This window comes from Sceloporus undulatus, chromosome 1 (assembly GCF_019175285.1).
Source record: "Sceloporus undulatus isolate JIND9_A2432 ecotype Alabama chromosome 1, SceUnd_v1.1, whole genome shotgun sequence".
NCBI lineage: Eukaryota > Metazoa > Chordata > Lepidosauria > Squamata > Phrynosomatidae > Sceloporus > Sceloporus undulatus.
Genome location: NC_056522.1, coordinates 8,104,568 through 8,118,646, shown reverse-complemented (window position 1 = coordinate 8,118,646; position 14,079 = coordinate 8,104,568). Strand labels below are relative to the sequence as shown.

Here is a 14,079-nt window from a genome sequence, read left to right as displayed (position 1 = left end):
TATTATTATTATTATTATTATTATTATTATTATTATTATTATTATTATTAACCTTTATTTATGAAGCGCTGTAAATTTACACAGCGCTGTACATGCAATCCTTTTAGTTAGACGGTTCCCTGCCCTCAGTACAAAGTCAGCTGCCCATTTCTTAGGTAGCGAATGTTGGACCCGAACAGACAGGCCAAAATAAAGCTGCCTTGGGTCACGTTAGAGGTATGCCATTTAAATGACACACATGTCCTAAGAGGCCGGAAGCCGGGCCAAAGCCATGTTCCAGTCTTAAGGACCGGAGCTCAGCTTTGACGCAGCTTCTGGCCTCTTAAGATGCATGTGTCATTTAAACAGCATACCTCCAAAGTGACTCCAAAGTAAGGGCTGTTCGACAGTGGAATGCACTTCCTCGGAAGGTGATAGAGTCTCCTTCCTTGGAGGTCTTTAAACAGAGGCTGGATGGCCATCTGTCAGGGATGCTTTGATTTGGATTTCCTGCATGGCAGGGGGTTGGACTGGATGGCCCTAGTGGTCTCTTCCAACTCTACGATTCTATGATTCTATGATTCTATGACTCGAAGTAGCTTTATTTTGGCCTGTATGCGCAAGCACATTGTTACCCAAAATGATCGGGGAAACTTGGTGTCCCCACCAATTGTGTTAGCATCTCCTTAAATGCTGAGGGAAGTGCTTAGGTCAGAGGAGGCCTGTGAGAACAGTTTACAACTCTGCATACCAGTGCTAACTAAGGAACAGTTTACAACTACATATACCAGTGCTAACTGAAGGAGGACTCCAAGGCCTGTTACAGACAGCCAAAATAAAGCTGCTTCGAGTCACAGTGGATGTATAGTGTTTCAATGATGCATGTGTCCTAAGAGTCCAGAAGTCGCACCAAAGCCACGCTCCAGCCCTAAGGAGCTTTATTTTGGCTGTCTGTAACAGGCCCAAGTGTGGTGAATAAAGAAGGTTTTATTTAGAAATAGGCAAAAGAGCACATAAACACACAGTAACAATTCACTCTGAGACATCATACAAGGCTAACCAAAATGAAGATTTGAAAACTGGATAGCAGATGCTTAGTGTTGCAGAAAGGGTGATATTTACAAATCCTGTAGATGAATTTGAAATTCAAATAAAGATTAATCGGGGAGGGGGGGGGACTCCTGTAGATGAATCCAAGAAAAATTTTGAGTGACCCAGATAACATCTGAGGGTGATATGGGAAGTGGAGGCTTTGGACAGAGCTCTGATAGCTGCTCATTGCAATTGCAAATTGGATATGTGCAAGGTGGATATTTATATCCTGCTAGGTGCCATCACAGGGTATTTAATATTCCCACATGAAGAACAAAGGATTTTCACTGCTTTCCCTTGGGATTGACAAAAAGGGTGATTCTATTTGATGGTCTTAAATTCAGATTAACAAAACAGTGATTGGATGTAGGACAATCCCAAAATAGGTGGGCAGGAAGAGTGTTTGGGAACATAGCAGGCAAGACGCAGGAGATATGGGACCTTATCGCACTTACAGTTTTCCCATTCCGTTCATGTCTACAAGCCGGACAGATCAGGAAACGGGCTGACGACGAACGCTATCGCATTAAGTGTTGTCAGCGTTATGCGATCGCAACAAGAACGATCGCTATCGCACTCCGCTTTTCAATAGAATGACCTGTTGTCGTTTATAGACCTCGCTGTGAATGGATTTCACCGCACAGCCGGGTCGCATCCCGATGACGCCCCGAACACCCCCTGTCTTTGCGCATGGGCAGTTCAGGAAAAAATTGGCGCGCGGTTTCGAAAGGGAGCTTGGGTTATTCTTTTTCCCTCCTTATTCCCTGTCGGCATGGATTCCCATGTATTGGTTCTTCTCCATGCCATTGCCCATTACCTGTTTATGGAGCGGGAACGGAGAAGAAGGAGGGCACTGTTTTACCGCTTGCATTTTAGAAAAATAGCTCTCAGGCATGCCCTTGCTGAGCTCATGGATGCAGAGGACGTTCCCCCCACAGATCTGCTGGAATGGCTATCTACCTTTCCATCACCGCAGAGATGGTGGTTACGTCCAATTCTTAAAAAGAATTGGTGGCGTGAGGAGGTTCTGACACTGTGGGCTGATGACATGTGGGAGACACATTTCAGAATGAAACGTGCCATTTTTTTTGTTCTGGTACAAGTGCTCCAGCCCGACCTTGAGAGAAGCTGCAGTAGAATGAGGAAGCCAATCTCTGTAGAAGAGAGGGTGGCAATGACGTTGTGGTGGTTGTCGAGCCCTCTTTTGTACCATAAAGTGGCATCCAGATTTGAAGTTGGGAGATCATCGGTTGCCGAGATTGCTGTGGAGGTTTGTCTGGTGATTGAAAAGAGACTTCTAAAAAAAGCTATTCAGCTTGGAAATTATCACACGGTAATTATTTCCATTTTTATCAAACTAGAAATCATTGCATTTGTAATATTGGAAGTAAGATATTATTATATTGTGTAATGTTGATTTGTGTATGCAGCATCCCAGCACAGACATGCATACACGCATACAGTGATTTCATTACAACCATATATACACCTGTACATGCACACAAACATCAATAACATCAATGATTTAGATAGAACGCTGTAGGGTAATGTTTTTATATTTTACGTGTAAAGAAAATTTACACTGATTGCTGCAGTTACTTCATGAAACCTGTCCCTAGTTTTGGTATGGGGATGCTTAGATCTTGATTTCCTGCATGGCAGGGGGTTGGACTGGATGGCCCTTGGGGTCTCTTCCAACTCCATGATTATATGTCTATTTTTTTGGAAAGATTATATAACATTTAAATTTTAAAAGCAATAGTATAGAAATGTTAATGTTACATGTTCTGCAGCTGACAACTAGACATGTAATGTGTATGACTGGCTGCCCAAAAACAGCAATGTTTATTTTGCATGTATATCACAGCATAACATACAGCAACGGTTATTTTTCTTTAATGTTCACTCAGATAATGGACGGTTTCCTTAACAAGGGCTTCCCTCATTGCGTTGGGGCAATTGATGGAACGCATATTCCAGTTAGCCCACCATGTGGAAGGGAGGAAGAATACCTCGATCATAAGCAGGGATACTCCATCACGGTACAAGGGACAGTTGACCATCGCGGAAGATTCATCGACGTGGAACTGGGACATACTGGGAGAGCGCATGATAGCCACATTTTCAGGCACTCCGCTTTGTGGCATGCCATGGATGAAGGATACTTTGTTCCTGGCAATCCCACCATCAATATTGCTGATGTGCGTGTTCCACCATTGATAATTGGGGATGGAGCATACCCTATACAGCCATGGCTCATGAGGCCGTTTCCTGCTCCGAACTGCCCTGAACAGGTGTACTTTAACAAATCATTAAGCAGGGCAAGAAACATCGTGGAAAAAGATTTTGGCCATTTGAAAAGCAGATGGGGCTGCCTTGCTGGCAGACTCACAGTGAAAGAAGAAAACTTTGTTACTGTGACTGCGGCTTGCTTTGTTTTGCACAACATTTGTGTTACTAACGGAGAGGTGCTTCATGATGACATTGAGGCACCAGCTCCTATTGTTCTACCACCCATGCATGCCAATCGGAAACAGTATGATATTAACAGGAAAAGGGAGGGCGAACAGATAAGAAATGCAATTGCTGGATGGATGTTTACGAATTTGCGGCGATAAAGTTTTTAGTACTGTACTGGAAGCTACGAAAAAAGAATATCGTCATCAATGTTCCTTTTGTGACATTACTTCCTTTTCATATTCAAATGTAACATTCTTTACGTTTCACATGATGCGATCTCAAGATTTCCCAATAATTAATTCCTGGAATAATATGGGACAGGTAGCCTGTCATAGTGTAAATAGCGTTGCTGAACCTTACTGTTCAATCTATTTCAGCTACAGAAAATGTATATGTTTCTGTAGGGTTATTGTATTGTTCAACACAAATATGTTTATGTCAAAGAAAGCAAACACAACGATATTGTTAACCATTAACAGTTATGTATTTTAAAAAATAGAACAACAATAAAGAACAGTTAGTGCATGTCTCTGTTCATGTGTACATATGCAGCAATATATTTGGAACATTACATGTTTTTATTTCTAGTTCTCCACATGAAAGAACAATAAAGGTTTTGAGGAATTAACTATGTAGTGTTTCCTAGAAAACGGGGAATGAATGCATTTATAATTCGCTGTTTCTCTCAAAATACTATTAACTTGGTACAATCCCACTTTGACTGCTGTAGCTGCCTCCTGTTGTTGCATTCTTGGAGTAGGCGTCCCAGGGAGGGGAATTTAGAATTCGCAGGCAGACCACATGTCTTCATGAGAATTCAAAATACTACTCCTTAAAGTTGCCAATCCAAGAATGCAACATGAGGCAGCTACAGGAATGAAAGTGGAATAGTTGCAGTTTAAGAGATTGGTGCGATAAACAGCATAGTTAGAAATATGGCAGTAAAATGTAATCGAAACATTTTTTTAAAAAGAAAAAAGGTAGACTGCAAAGTCTGTGAACAATATCATTGGTTAACGATATGTATCTGATCACATGCTAATATCGTAAACTCTGCATATCGTATATAGGCTTGACATTACTTAAGAACTACCTGGAGACGGACTCCTACCTTGCGATACATATACAATAACATCCCAGATTAATCTCCATACACACACCTTTCACACATTTTCCCTTTAACTTTCCGTAGCCTTTACATCTGTTAGGTCACGTTGTAAGGTGCGAATATGTATAGAATTGCCATACCTATCCAAATTAACCTGGGATCCGGTTTAGTAAAAATTTCCATTTCTAGCTATTCTGACGGTACAGTTAAGCACTTTCTAAAACCAATCAGACAGGAATGGTTCTTCAACAATCCACACGGCAGTGCTTGTAATGCACGCTTGTTCACATCAAGGACAACAACATTTAATACTACAGAGTACAGTACACCCAGTGTCCTGTTGTACTACGTTATTATAGACAACCATGCAGTCCACCCATTTCTATATAGAACAACATTGAAATATCTCGAACACTTTGATTGCTTAGATTCATTTTTTGATTTCACGGAGATTGTGTTAGCTGCAGTTTATTAGTTTAGAAATCCCACATTGGGAACATTCAACTATCAAACGAGAACATATACGGGCAACGTTGTAATGCATGTTACTGCAATAACGGTGCTTGTCACGGTATAATCTTGGAGTGCTACTATTCCACTATGCATGCTCCTGCTATCTCATGTTGCAGACTAGGGCCTGTTACAGACTGCAAAAATCATGCTGCTTTGGGTGTCTTTGGAGGTATGCTATTTAAATGATACATGCATCCTAAGAATCCACAAGCTGCACCAAAAACTGCACTCCGGTGCTTAGGAATGGGGTGTGACTTTGGTGCGACCTCTGGACTCTTAGGACCCATGCATCATTTAAATAGCATACCTCCAAAGAGACCCGAATCAGCTTTATTTTGGCAGTCTGTAACAGGCCTAAGATTAGCTAGTTTAGGGAGGGGAATGTAGAACTCTCAGGCAGAGAAGATGTCTTCCTGGGAATTCCAAAAAAAAAAAATCTTTAACTCTTCCGATCCAAGATTGCAACAGGAGGCAGCTTGACCTGCCACAGTGGAATAGTATCACAATAAAAGATCAGTGTGATAAACATCCATTTTTCTTTGTTATTATAGGAAAAATGCTGGCAACATGTGTCAGTACATTATGTAACTATATAAACAATACCAACAAATAGCAAACCCTTCATATTTCCATTCTGATATCTCTTGTCCGTATATATTTGATTGTAAGCTTTTTAAACAGATCCCTATAACCAGGGGATATGGCCCATCATTTCTATATATTATTACTTGCTGCATGCATGATATTATATTAACTATATTAATATATTAACATATTAACTATATTAATATCATATTAATATTATATAATATTAACTATAGGGACAAACATTTAAATGTGGTGCCACAGGAACGCAGTGCAGAATTACGTGTAAGAGGAATATTCTTTCCCTAACCCACAGTTCTAAGGTGAGTACCTTTGCCTTTTTTTAATACATCTGCGAGATCGTTTATTAGCAAACTGAGAACATTCTTCTGACTGGGTTAACAACCATTGGCTTTGTGTTTGTGGTTCAATTTCCGAGTGTGAGTAATTTCCCTGAATTACAGAATCCACATGTGTGACAGACAACATACTGCTTTCTGGAATTTGATTATCATCTTGGTCTTTACCAGTGCTGCTCCTATTTTTCTCTGGGGTTGCATATTCAATGTCTCCATTATTATGTAGGGGTACTAGGTCATCATCTGTTTCACTATCACTGCTATTATTATACATTGTCAGTCCAAACAGAGTAGGACGACTGTTATGGTAGTCAACATGTTCTTTGATCCTTGTATATTTGCTTGAATATGGTCCTCCTTGTAGCTGTGGCAAAGTTTCTGGAACCAGGATTTCAGAGGTTTGAGAATGAACTCCTGAATTGTCAGCATGGCAATTGTCAATGTTTAGGCTAGTGGGTGGTCTGCTCTTACTTAATAGATCAACAATAGTAGACATGCAATGAAGTAATTGTTTTCTGTCCTCTTTGCTCGAAAGCACATCCTCTTTCATTATATTTATCAACTCGCTCTCCTTACGGGCACTTTCATCCATCCTTAGTAAAATTTCTTTCTGCAGATTCTCCCGCAGCTGTCTACTAATTTCCGTTTGCTGGTTGGTATTTTCCATGATGGTTCTCGCTATTAGTTCACCCCTCACCGCTCTTCTACTTCTGTTCCTTATTCTTTGCAGACGTGTATTTGGAGACATGTTCACCACTGTAAAGATGTCATCCTCTTGATTTTCTGTAGGGGAGATAAAGGAAATATTGTTCATCTATATCATTGATAAGCCATTTCTTGCAAGTGTAACAGGGAGATTAAAATTAGGCACCCCTTTCAGATAATGGATTATCTGTAAGGATCTATTTTTGTTAAGCAAGCATTCTATATGTTCTTTTGAAAATTTTCTATCCAGCTTCCTTGTGTTCTTAAAATAAGACCTACATAAATAATATTGGTGCCCAAGTTTTGCCTTATTAATCCCATTGACCATGTAGTGTTCACATTCTCTATATCAGAGATACCCATAACATCTAATAATACAGGAAAGTTTCCTCAAGGTACGGAAATCACTATACTGGGTATCACACGTCGCGCATATTTGCAATGGCATAGACACTTGTAACGGAAGACACCAAAACAAACGTAGAAACATATAGGGGAATGGAAGACTTTCTTTTCATTTTTATTGATCGTTATCCACCCATTATTATTCCTGTATTTCTTAGCAAGCGCAACATGCCTAAAGAAATAGGTGATAGTCACCGGATGATGGACACCAACCTTCTCTTCCATCCGAAATTTCGTTCTCTTGTTCTGGTGAGTTACAGCTGGAATCGTTATCTGCAGCTGGATAAACAATAAAAAACAAAGTTAAACACACAACAGGACAGCAGCTCTCTGAAAGAAACACTAAGTAGTACATACTACAAATATTAGTTTTAAACTCATACTGCTCTCCATTACTCATATATCTCTATCTACTTTTAAGGATATGTTTGAGTCCCGAGGGTAGAATCATAGAATCATAGAATCATAGAGTTGGAAGAGACCACTAGGGCCATCCAGTCCAACCCCCTGCCATGCAGGAAATCCAAATCAAAGCATCCCTGACAGATGGCCATCCAGCCTCTGTTTAAAGACCTCCAAGGAAGGAGACTCTATCACCCTCCGAGGGAGTGCATTCCACTGTCGAACAGCCCTTACTGTCAGGAAGTTCCTCCTAATGTTCAGGTGGAATCTCTTTTCCTGTAGCTTGCATCCATTGTTCCGGGTCCTGTTCTCTGGAGCAGCAGAAAACAAGCTTGCTCCCTCCTCAATATGACATCCTTTCAAATATTTAAACAGGGCGATCATATCACCTCTTAATCTTCTCCAGCTCCCTAAGTCGTTCCTCATAGGACATGGTTTCCAGACCTTTCACCATTTTTGTCGCCCTCCTTTGGACACGCTCCAGTTTCTCAATCTCCTTTCTGAATTGTGGCGCCCAGAACTGGACACAATATTCTAGGTGGGGCCTGACCAGAGCAGAATATAGTGGCACTATTACTTCTCTTGATCTAGACACTATACTTCTATTGATGCAGCCTAAAATAGCATTGGCCTTTTTAGCTGCCGCATCACACTGTTCACTCATGTTCAACTTGTGGTCTACTTGGACTCCTAGATCCCTTTCACACGTAGTTTCATTCAGCCAGGTGTCACCCATCCTATATCTGTACATTTTATTTTTCCGCCCTAAGTGCAATACCTTACATTTCTCCGTGTTGAATTTCATTTTGTTAGCTTTGGCCCAGCTTTCTAGTCTATTCAGGTCATTTTGAATCTTGATCCTGTCCTCTGGGGTATTAGCTATTCCCCCTAATTTGGTATCATCTGCAAATTTGATAAGTATGCTCCCAATTCTGTCATCCAGGTCATTGATAAAGATGTTGAATAGCACTGGGCCCAGGACAGAGCCCTGTGGGACCCCACTGGTCACTTCTCTCCAGGATGAAAAGGAGCCATTGTTGAGCACCCTTTGGGTTCGGCCGGTCAACCAGTTACAAATCCATGTAACAGTTACCTTGTCTAGTCCACATTTTACAAGCTTGTTTGCAAGAATGTCATGGGGAACTTTGTCAAAGGCCTTACTGAAATCAAGATATACTATATCCACAGCATTCCCTTCATCTACCAAGCTGGTAATTTTATCAAAGAAAGAAATTAGGTTTGTCTGGCATGACTTGTTTCTCTGAAACCCATGCTGACTTTTTGTGATTATGGCATTGCCTTCTAGATGTTCACAGACTCTCTGTTTAATGATCTGCTCCAGAATCTTTCCTGGTACTGATGTCAGACTAACTGGACGATAATTGTTGGGATCCTCTTTTTCCCCCTTTTTGAAGATGGGGACAACGTTTGCCCTCCGCCAGTCTGCTGGGATCTCTCCTGTTTTCCAGGAGTTTTCAAAGATTATTTCCAATGGCTCCAATATTACATTTGCCAGTTCTTTTAATACCCTTGGATGAAGTTCATCTGGTCCCGGAGACTTAAATTCATTTAGATTAATAAGGTATTCCTCTACTATCTCTTTACTTATTCTGTGCTGAAATTCCCCTATTCTGTCCTCTGCTCCATTATCCTCAGGTTGAGCACCCTTTGCCTTTTCTGAGAAGACTGAGGCAAAGAAGGTGTTGAGTAATTCTGCCTTTTCTCTGTCTTCTGTTAGCATTTTGCCATCTTCTCCACGCAGTGGCCCTACCGTTTCCTTCTTCTTCCTTTTGCTGCGGACATATCCAAAAAAGCCCTTTTTATTGTTCTTAACCTCTCTAGCAAGCCTGAGTTCGTTCTGAGCTTTAGCTTTTCTGACTTTACCTCTACACATGCCTGCTATTTCTTTGAATTCCTTTTTTGTGATTTCCCCCTTTTTCCATTTCTTATACATGTTCCGTTTCAAACTTAGCTCGGTTGAAAGTTCCTTAGTCATCCATCCTGGTTTCTTGAGACACCTCTCATTTTTCTTTCTCACTGGAACTGTTTGAAATTGTGCCTTCAGTATCTCCCTTTTGAGAAAGTCCCATCCGTCCTGAACTCCTTTATCTTTTAGTATTTCTGACCATGGAATCGCCCTCAATACTTCTCTAAGTTTACTGAAATCCGCTCTCCTAAAGTCTAGGATGCGTGTCTGACTATGCCTGGCTTCTCCTTTCCACTGTATTACAAACTCCAGGAGAACATGGTCACTTCCACCTAATGATCCCACCACTTGCACCCCATTAACCAAGTCATCCTTGCTGGTTTAGGATCAGATCTAAAATAGCTGACTCCCTTGTTGCCTCTTCCACCTTTTGGACCATGAAATTGTCTTCCAGGCAAGTGAGGAATTTGCTAGGCCTTGAGGATTTTGCTGAGTTTGACTTCCAACAAATATCAGGATAGTTGAAGTCGCCCATCACTACTACATCTCTCTTTTCTGACTGTGTGGTCATCTGTTCTAGAAAGATATCATCCAATTCCTCAGTCTGACTTGGGGGTCTGTAGTAGACTCCCACCGTAACATCCTTGTTGTTTCCCTCCCCTTTGATTTTTACCCAGATGCTCTCCAGCTGGCTTCCATGATTGATGTCCTGGATCTCTTCACTGGTGTAAATATCTCTGACATATAGTGCTATTCCTCCTCCTTTCCTGTTTGGCCTATTTCTCTTAAAAAGCTTATACCCCTCTATTTCCACATCCCAATCATGAGACTCATCCCACCAGGTTTCAGTGATGCCTATTATATCATATTTACTTTGTTGTACTAGGAGTTCGAGTTCATCTTGCTTATTTCCCATGCTCTGTGCATTAGTGTAGAGACATCGCAGACCATGGTTCCCTTTTACTTGCTGCCTGTGCAAGTTTTTTTGCCTCCCACTGTTGGGTCCTTGCACTTTTTTTATTGTTTCCTCTATGTCAGTTTGACTATTTTCTCCATCCCTTTCGCCTTCCTTAATATTGTCTCCCTTCCCCTCGGAACTCAGTTTAAAGCCCTCCTGATCAAGTTCTTGAGACTGTTGGCAAAAACATTTCTTCCAACTGGCGTGAGATGCAACCCGTCTGTTGCAGAAGCCCCTCCTCATGGAACCGCAGCCCATGATCGAAGAATCCAAATCCTTCTCGGCGGCACCATCTGCGAAGCCAGTTGTTCACATCCGCTATTTTCCTCTCCCTTCCTGGACCATGCCCTTCAACTGGCAGAAGAGACGAGATGACAACCTGTACATCCATTCCTTTCAGCTTCCTACCAAGCGCCTCGTAATCCCTTTTGATGTTCTGAAGGCTGTGTCTTGCAGTATCATTAGTTCCCACGTGGACCAAAAGGAAGGGGTATTTGTCAGTAGGCTTGACCAGTCTTGTCAGCCTCTCTGTCACATCCCGGATCTTTGCACCTGGAAGACAACACACCTCTCGAGAAGAGGACTCATTGCATACTGTTGTGCTATTTTTTTAGGAATTACCTTTAACATATCAAGTTCTGTCAATGAATGGAGATGCAGACCACTACATACATGCATTACCTTGTGGACTGTTATCTGGTCTTGTGTTGGTGAATGAATTATTTCCAGTCTCCGAAGCATGACGTAAGGCTCCTTCACTTGTGTCCATAGTTGTGTAGCAAGCTGTTTTCAGTGTTTCAAATAAAAGGAAAATAAATACTTTAGGTACAGAAACAGTTTTCTATGAAAAATTTACTTGATTTGACAAAGATTCACATGAATGTTGAACATGAATTTAGACCCTGGTGGAAATGAAAAGCTATTCAATATTCACAATTGTTATGAAATGGGACGGGAAAGGAATGAGATGACTTGGCCAACGCAACTTCTGTTCTGTTGCCTGTAATCTAGCAATTAGACAATATTTAAATATAGCAATGAAATATTAGGTGGACCAGAATAATAACTATCCATGATTCTTTGCCGAAATGTCATTGGACAAATCATTACCTCAACAGTAACCTATGGAAATCTTGGCGCAAACACACACACACACACACACACACACACTCTCTTTCTCCCCCTCCCTCATGTGCGGACACACTCATGTGCGGACACACTCTCTCACACACACACACCCACACCCACTCTCTCTCCCTCCCTCCCACCCACCCTCACACACACGCACGCACTCTCTCTCTCTCTCTCATTTTTTCTCTCTCTCTCTCCCCCTCTCTCTCTCTCACACACATACACGCACACACACAGCCAACCACATTCAAGCACCATAAAAAATAAAAGGGTAAATGTACTGTTCCTGTAGTAACAGTAATGATTCAACGATAGCTTGACACTACTTGATACTCACCGTTTGTGTTCCTTCTCTCACATGGAGGTACCATGGGGATGTTGGATGGGACTGATTTCTGTAAAACCTTCCTATTTTTTCCACTGGGATCGGAACGTCTGGACTTTGCAGTCTGGTTTCCTCTAGTTAGATCAATACTCCTGGACAACCTATTCACAACAATACTTGCGTCTCCATGCAAAATGTCATCCAGTTGTTTAAAATAGGGGCAACTAATGGGGTCTCGCCCACTCATTTTGTTATAGTTTACCACCTTTTTGTATTCGAAACGCATGTGTTTGGTTTTGTTTCTGCACTCCTCTCCTGTTCTAGCATGATTCCGCTTCTTCATCTCTTCGGCAATGTCTTTGAATATGTCCAGATTCCGATGAGATTCCCTCAGTCTGTCTTGGAAACGCGCTGCCCCCCAAATATCAAGCAAGTCCAAAATCTCGTTTTGACACCAAGGGACACCCTTTGTGACTTTCTCATAACTGCATACGGTGTTTTGCACATCCGTCCCGGACAGAGATTGTGACATGTCTCCCTCCATTTTTCCCTTTAGATCACCAACGCTCCACAGGAAACCTCTTTGAAAATCCGCTGCCACAATAAGGATGGTGGATTCCTATTGGCTAATTGTACCGGAAACACGTACAGCCATTTCCTGTACACTCTAGGGATATTGGGAAACTCGCTGTCCCTCTCTGCAAAAACGTGGAAGAGACATTGCGGCCACCTCCTGTCACATTATGGGGTTGACAGTTTTAAGGAGGGGTGTATAGAATTCGTAGGCAGGGAAGTTCTCTGACTGAGAAATCAATATACCACTCCTTAAAACTGGCAATCCCACAACAAAACACGAAATATTAATTCAAGGTACTTTATGTAATGCCACTACAGTGTTGTAATCACTGATAAAAAAATCCACAACAGTAACAAAAGGAAATATTTATCTATTACGTGATGTCCCTCCATCTAGAACTGCTGTAAATGTCCTCGGAAAACTAGTGCATACAGTAGGACAAAATATAGCTATCAATGTTAAAAAAATTTTTTAAATGTTATAAGAACAAGGTAGATTTTCTCCATAGCTTTGTTCTTTCATTTGTCCCTGAATTAATTGGATATTTCAGGCAAAGCTACCATTATGTTGCCATTATAGTCCACTATTGCCAGGTAATAAATGTAGGACAAAATGTAGAACAAACAGTAGGACAAATGCAGCACCAAACTAAAGCACATGGCTTAATTTAAGTCTTCAGTTGTCTTGTTGCAGCGGGACAATTATTCAAAACCTAACATACCTACCCGAGATCGTTACCTGGTATCAAACACAGTTTCCTGGTTTTTTTTCATATACAAACATGTCTACATGTTCTATAATTTTCACTGATGAAAGTCGTTAAATCATCTTGCAAGGGGACCAGGTATAGGAAAGATGTCATGATAGACCATCGTTACTGTAGGGACTGGACGGGGATGGAATTGTAACGTGTAGGATATCGCACACGGGGGATTTTCCGTTCTCATAACGTTTACTGGAGAGGGAGGACGGAAACAAATCGTTGGGGACATTTTACGCGAACGGAACGGAACGGGTACGCACTGTAAACGTGTCGGTAACGAGGCTGTGCGATAAAATCCGTTCCGTTCCGTTACCGTACAGACCTCGGATCGTTTACAAACGCGTGTGCGATAAAGTTCATGGTCTTACTTACCTTATGTCATGGGCCAGGAGCTGCAGGACTGGGACCCAGAGGAAGAGTCTGATGAGGAGGCATATGTTAACAACTTTGAATTTCTCAGGAAGTCTAGGTACTGATACATCTGGAAAAATCTTTATGTGATGTATAGGTAAAACTTGCCAATTGTAGTCCAAATTAAAGAGTTTTTAACTTTGTTGGGGGTTAGATGCCTCAAATGGATTATCCTGTTATTAAAACAAAACAAATCCTCTTATCAAAACAAAATGAATCAATCACCATTTAATTTTACAGATGCCTGTCTATTAAGCATATGTTTGAAACATCAAAGAGTTAAATTCCAGTCCATTACCTCTCTCTGATTCTATCTTGCCCTCTTGTGGCAAAATTCAATATCTTCCAACTGAAGAAGAAACCCAGTGTGTGAACAAGA

General features: G+C 41.3%; 1 protein-coding gene across 1 annotated transcript; it reads left to right on the top strand.

Annotated features, from left to right (window-relative positions):
• Positions 1–2,055: 2,055 nt before the first annotated feature.
• Positions 2,056–3,689, top strand: LOC121919886 (protein ALP1-like). Its single transcript, XM_042446883.1, has 2 exons — positions 2,056–2,404; positions 2,982–3,689. The coding sequence occupies exons 1-2, from the start codon at positions 2,120–2,122 to the stop codon at positions 3,687–3,689; spliced, it is 993 nt and encodes a 330-aa protein (XP_042302817.1). The 5' UTR covers positions 2,056–2,119.
• The last annotated feature ends 10,390 nt before the right edge of the window (positions 3,690–14,079 follow it).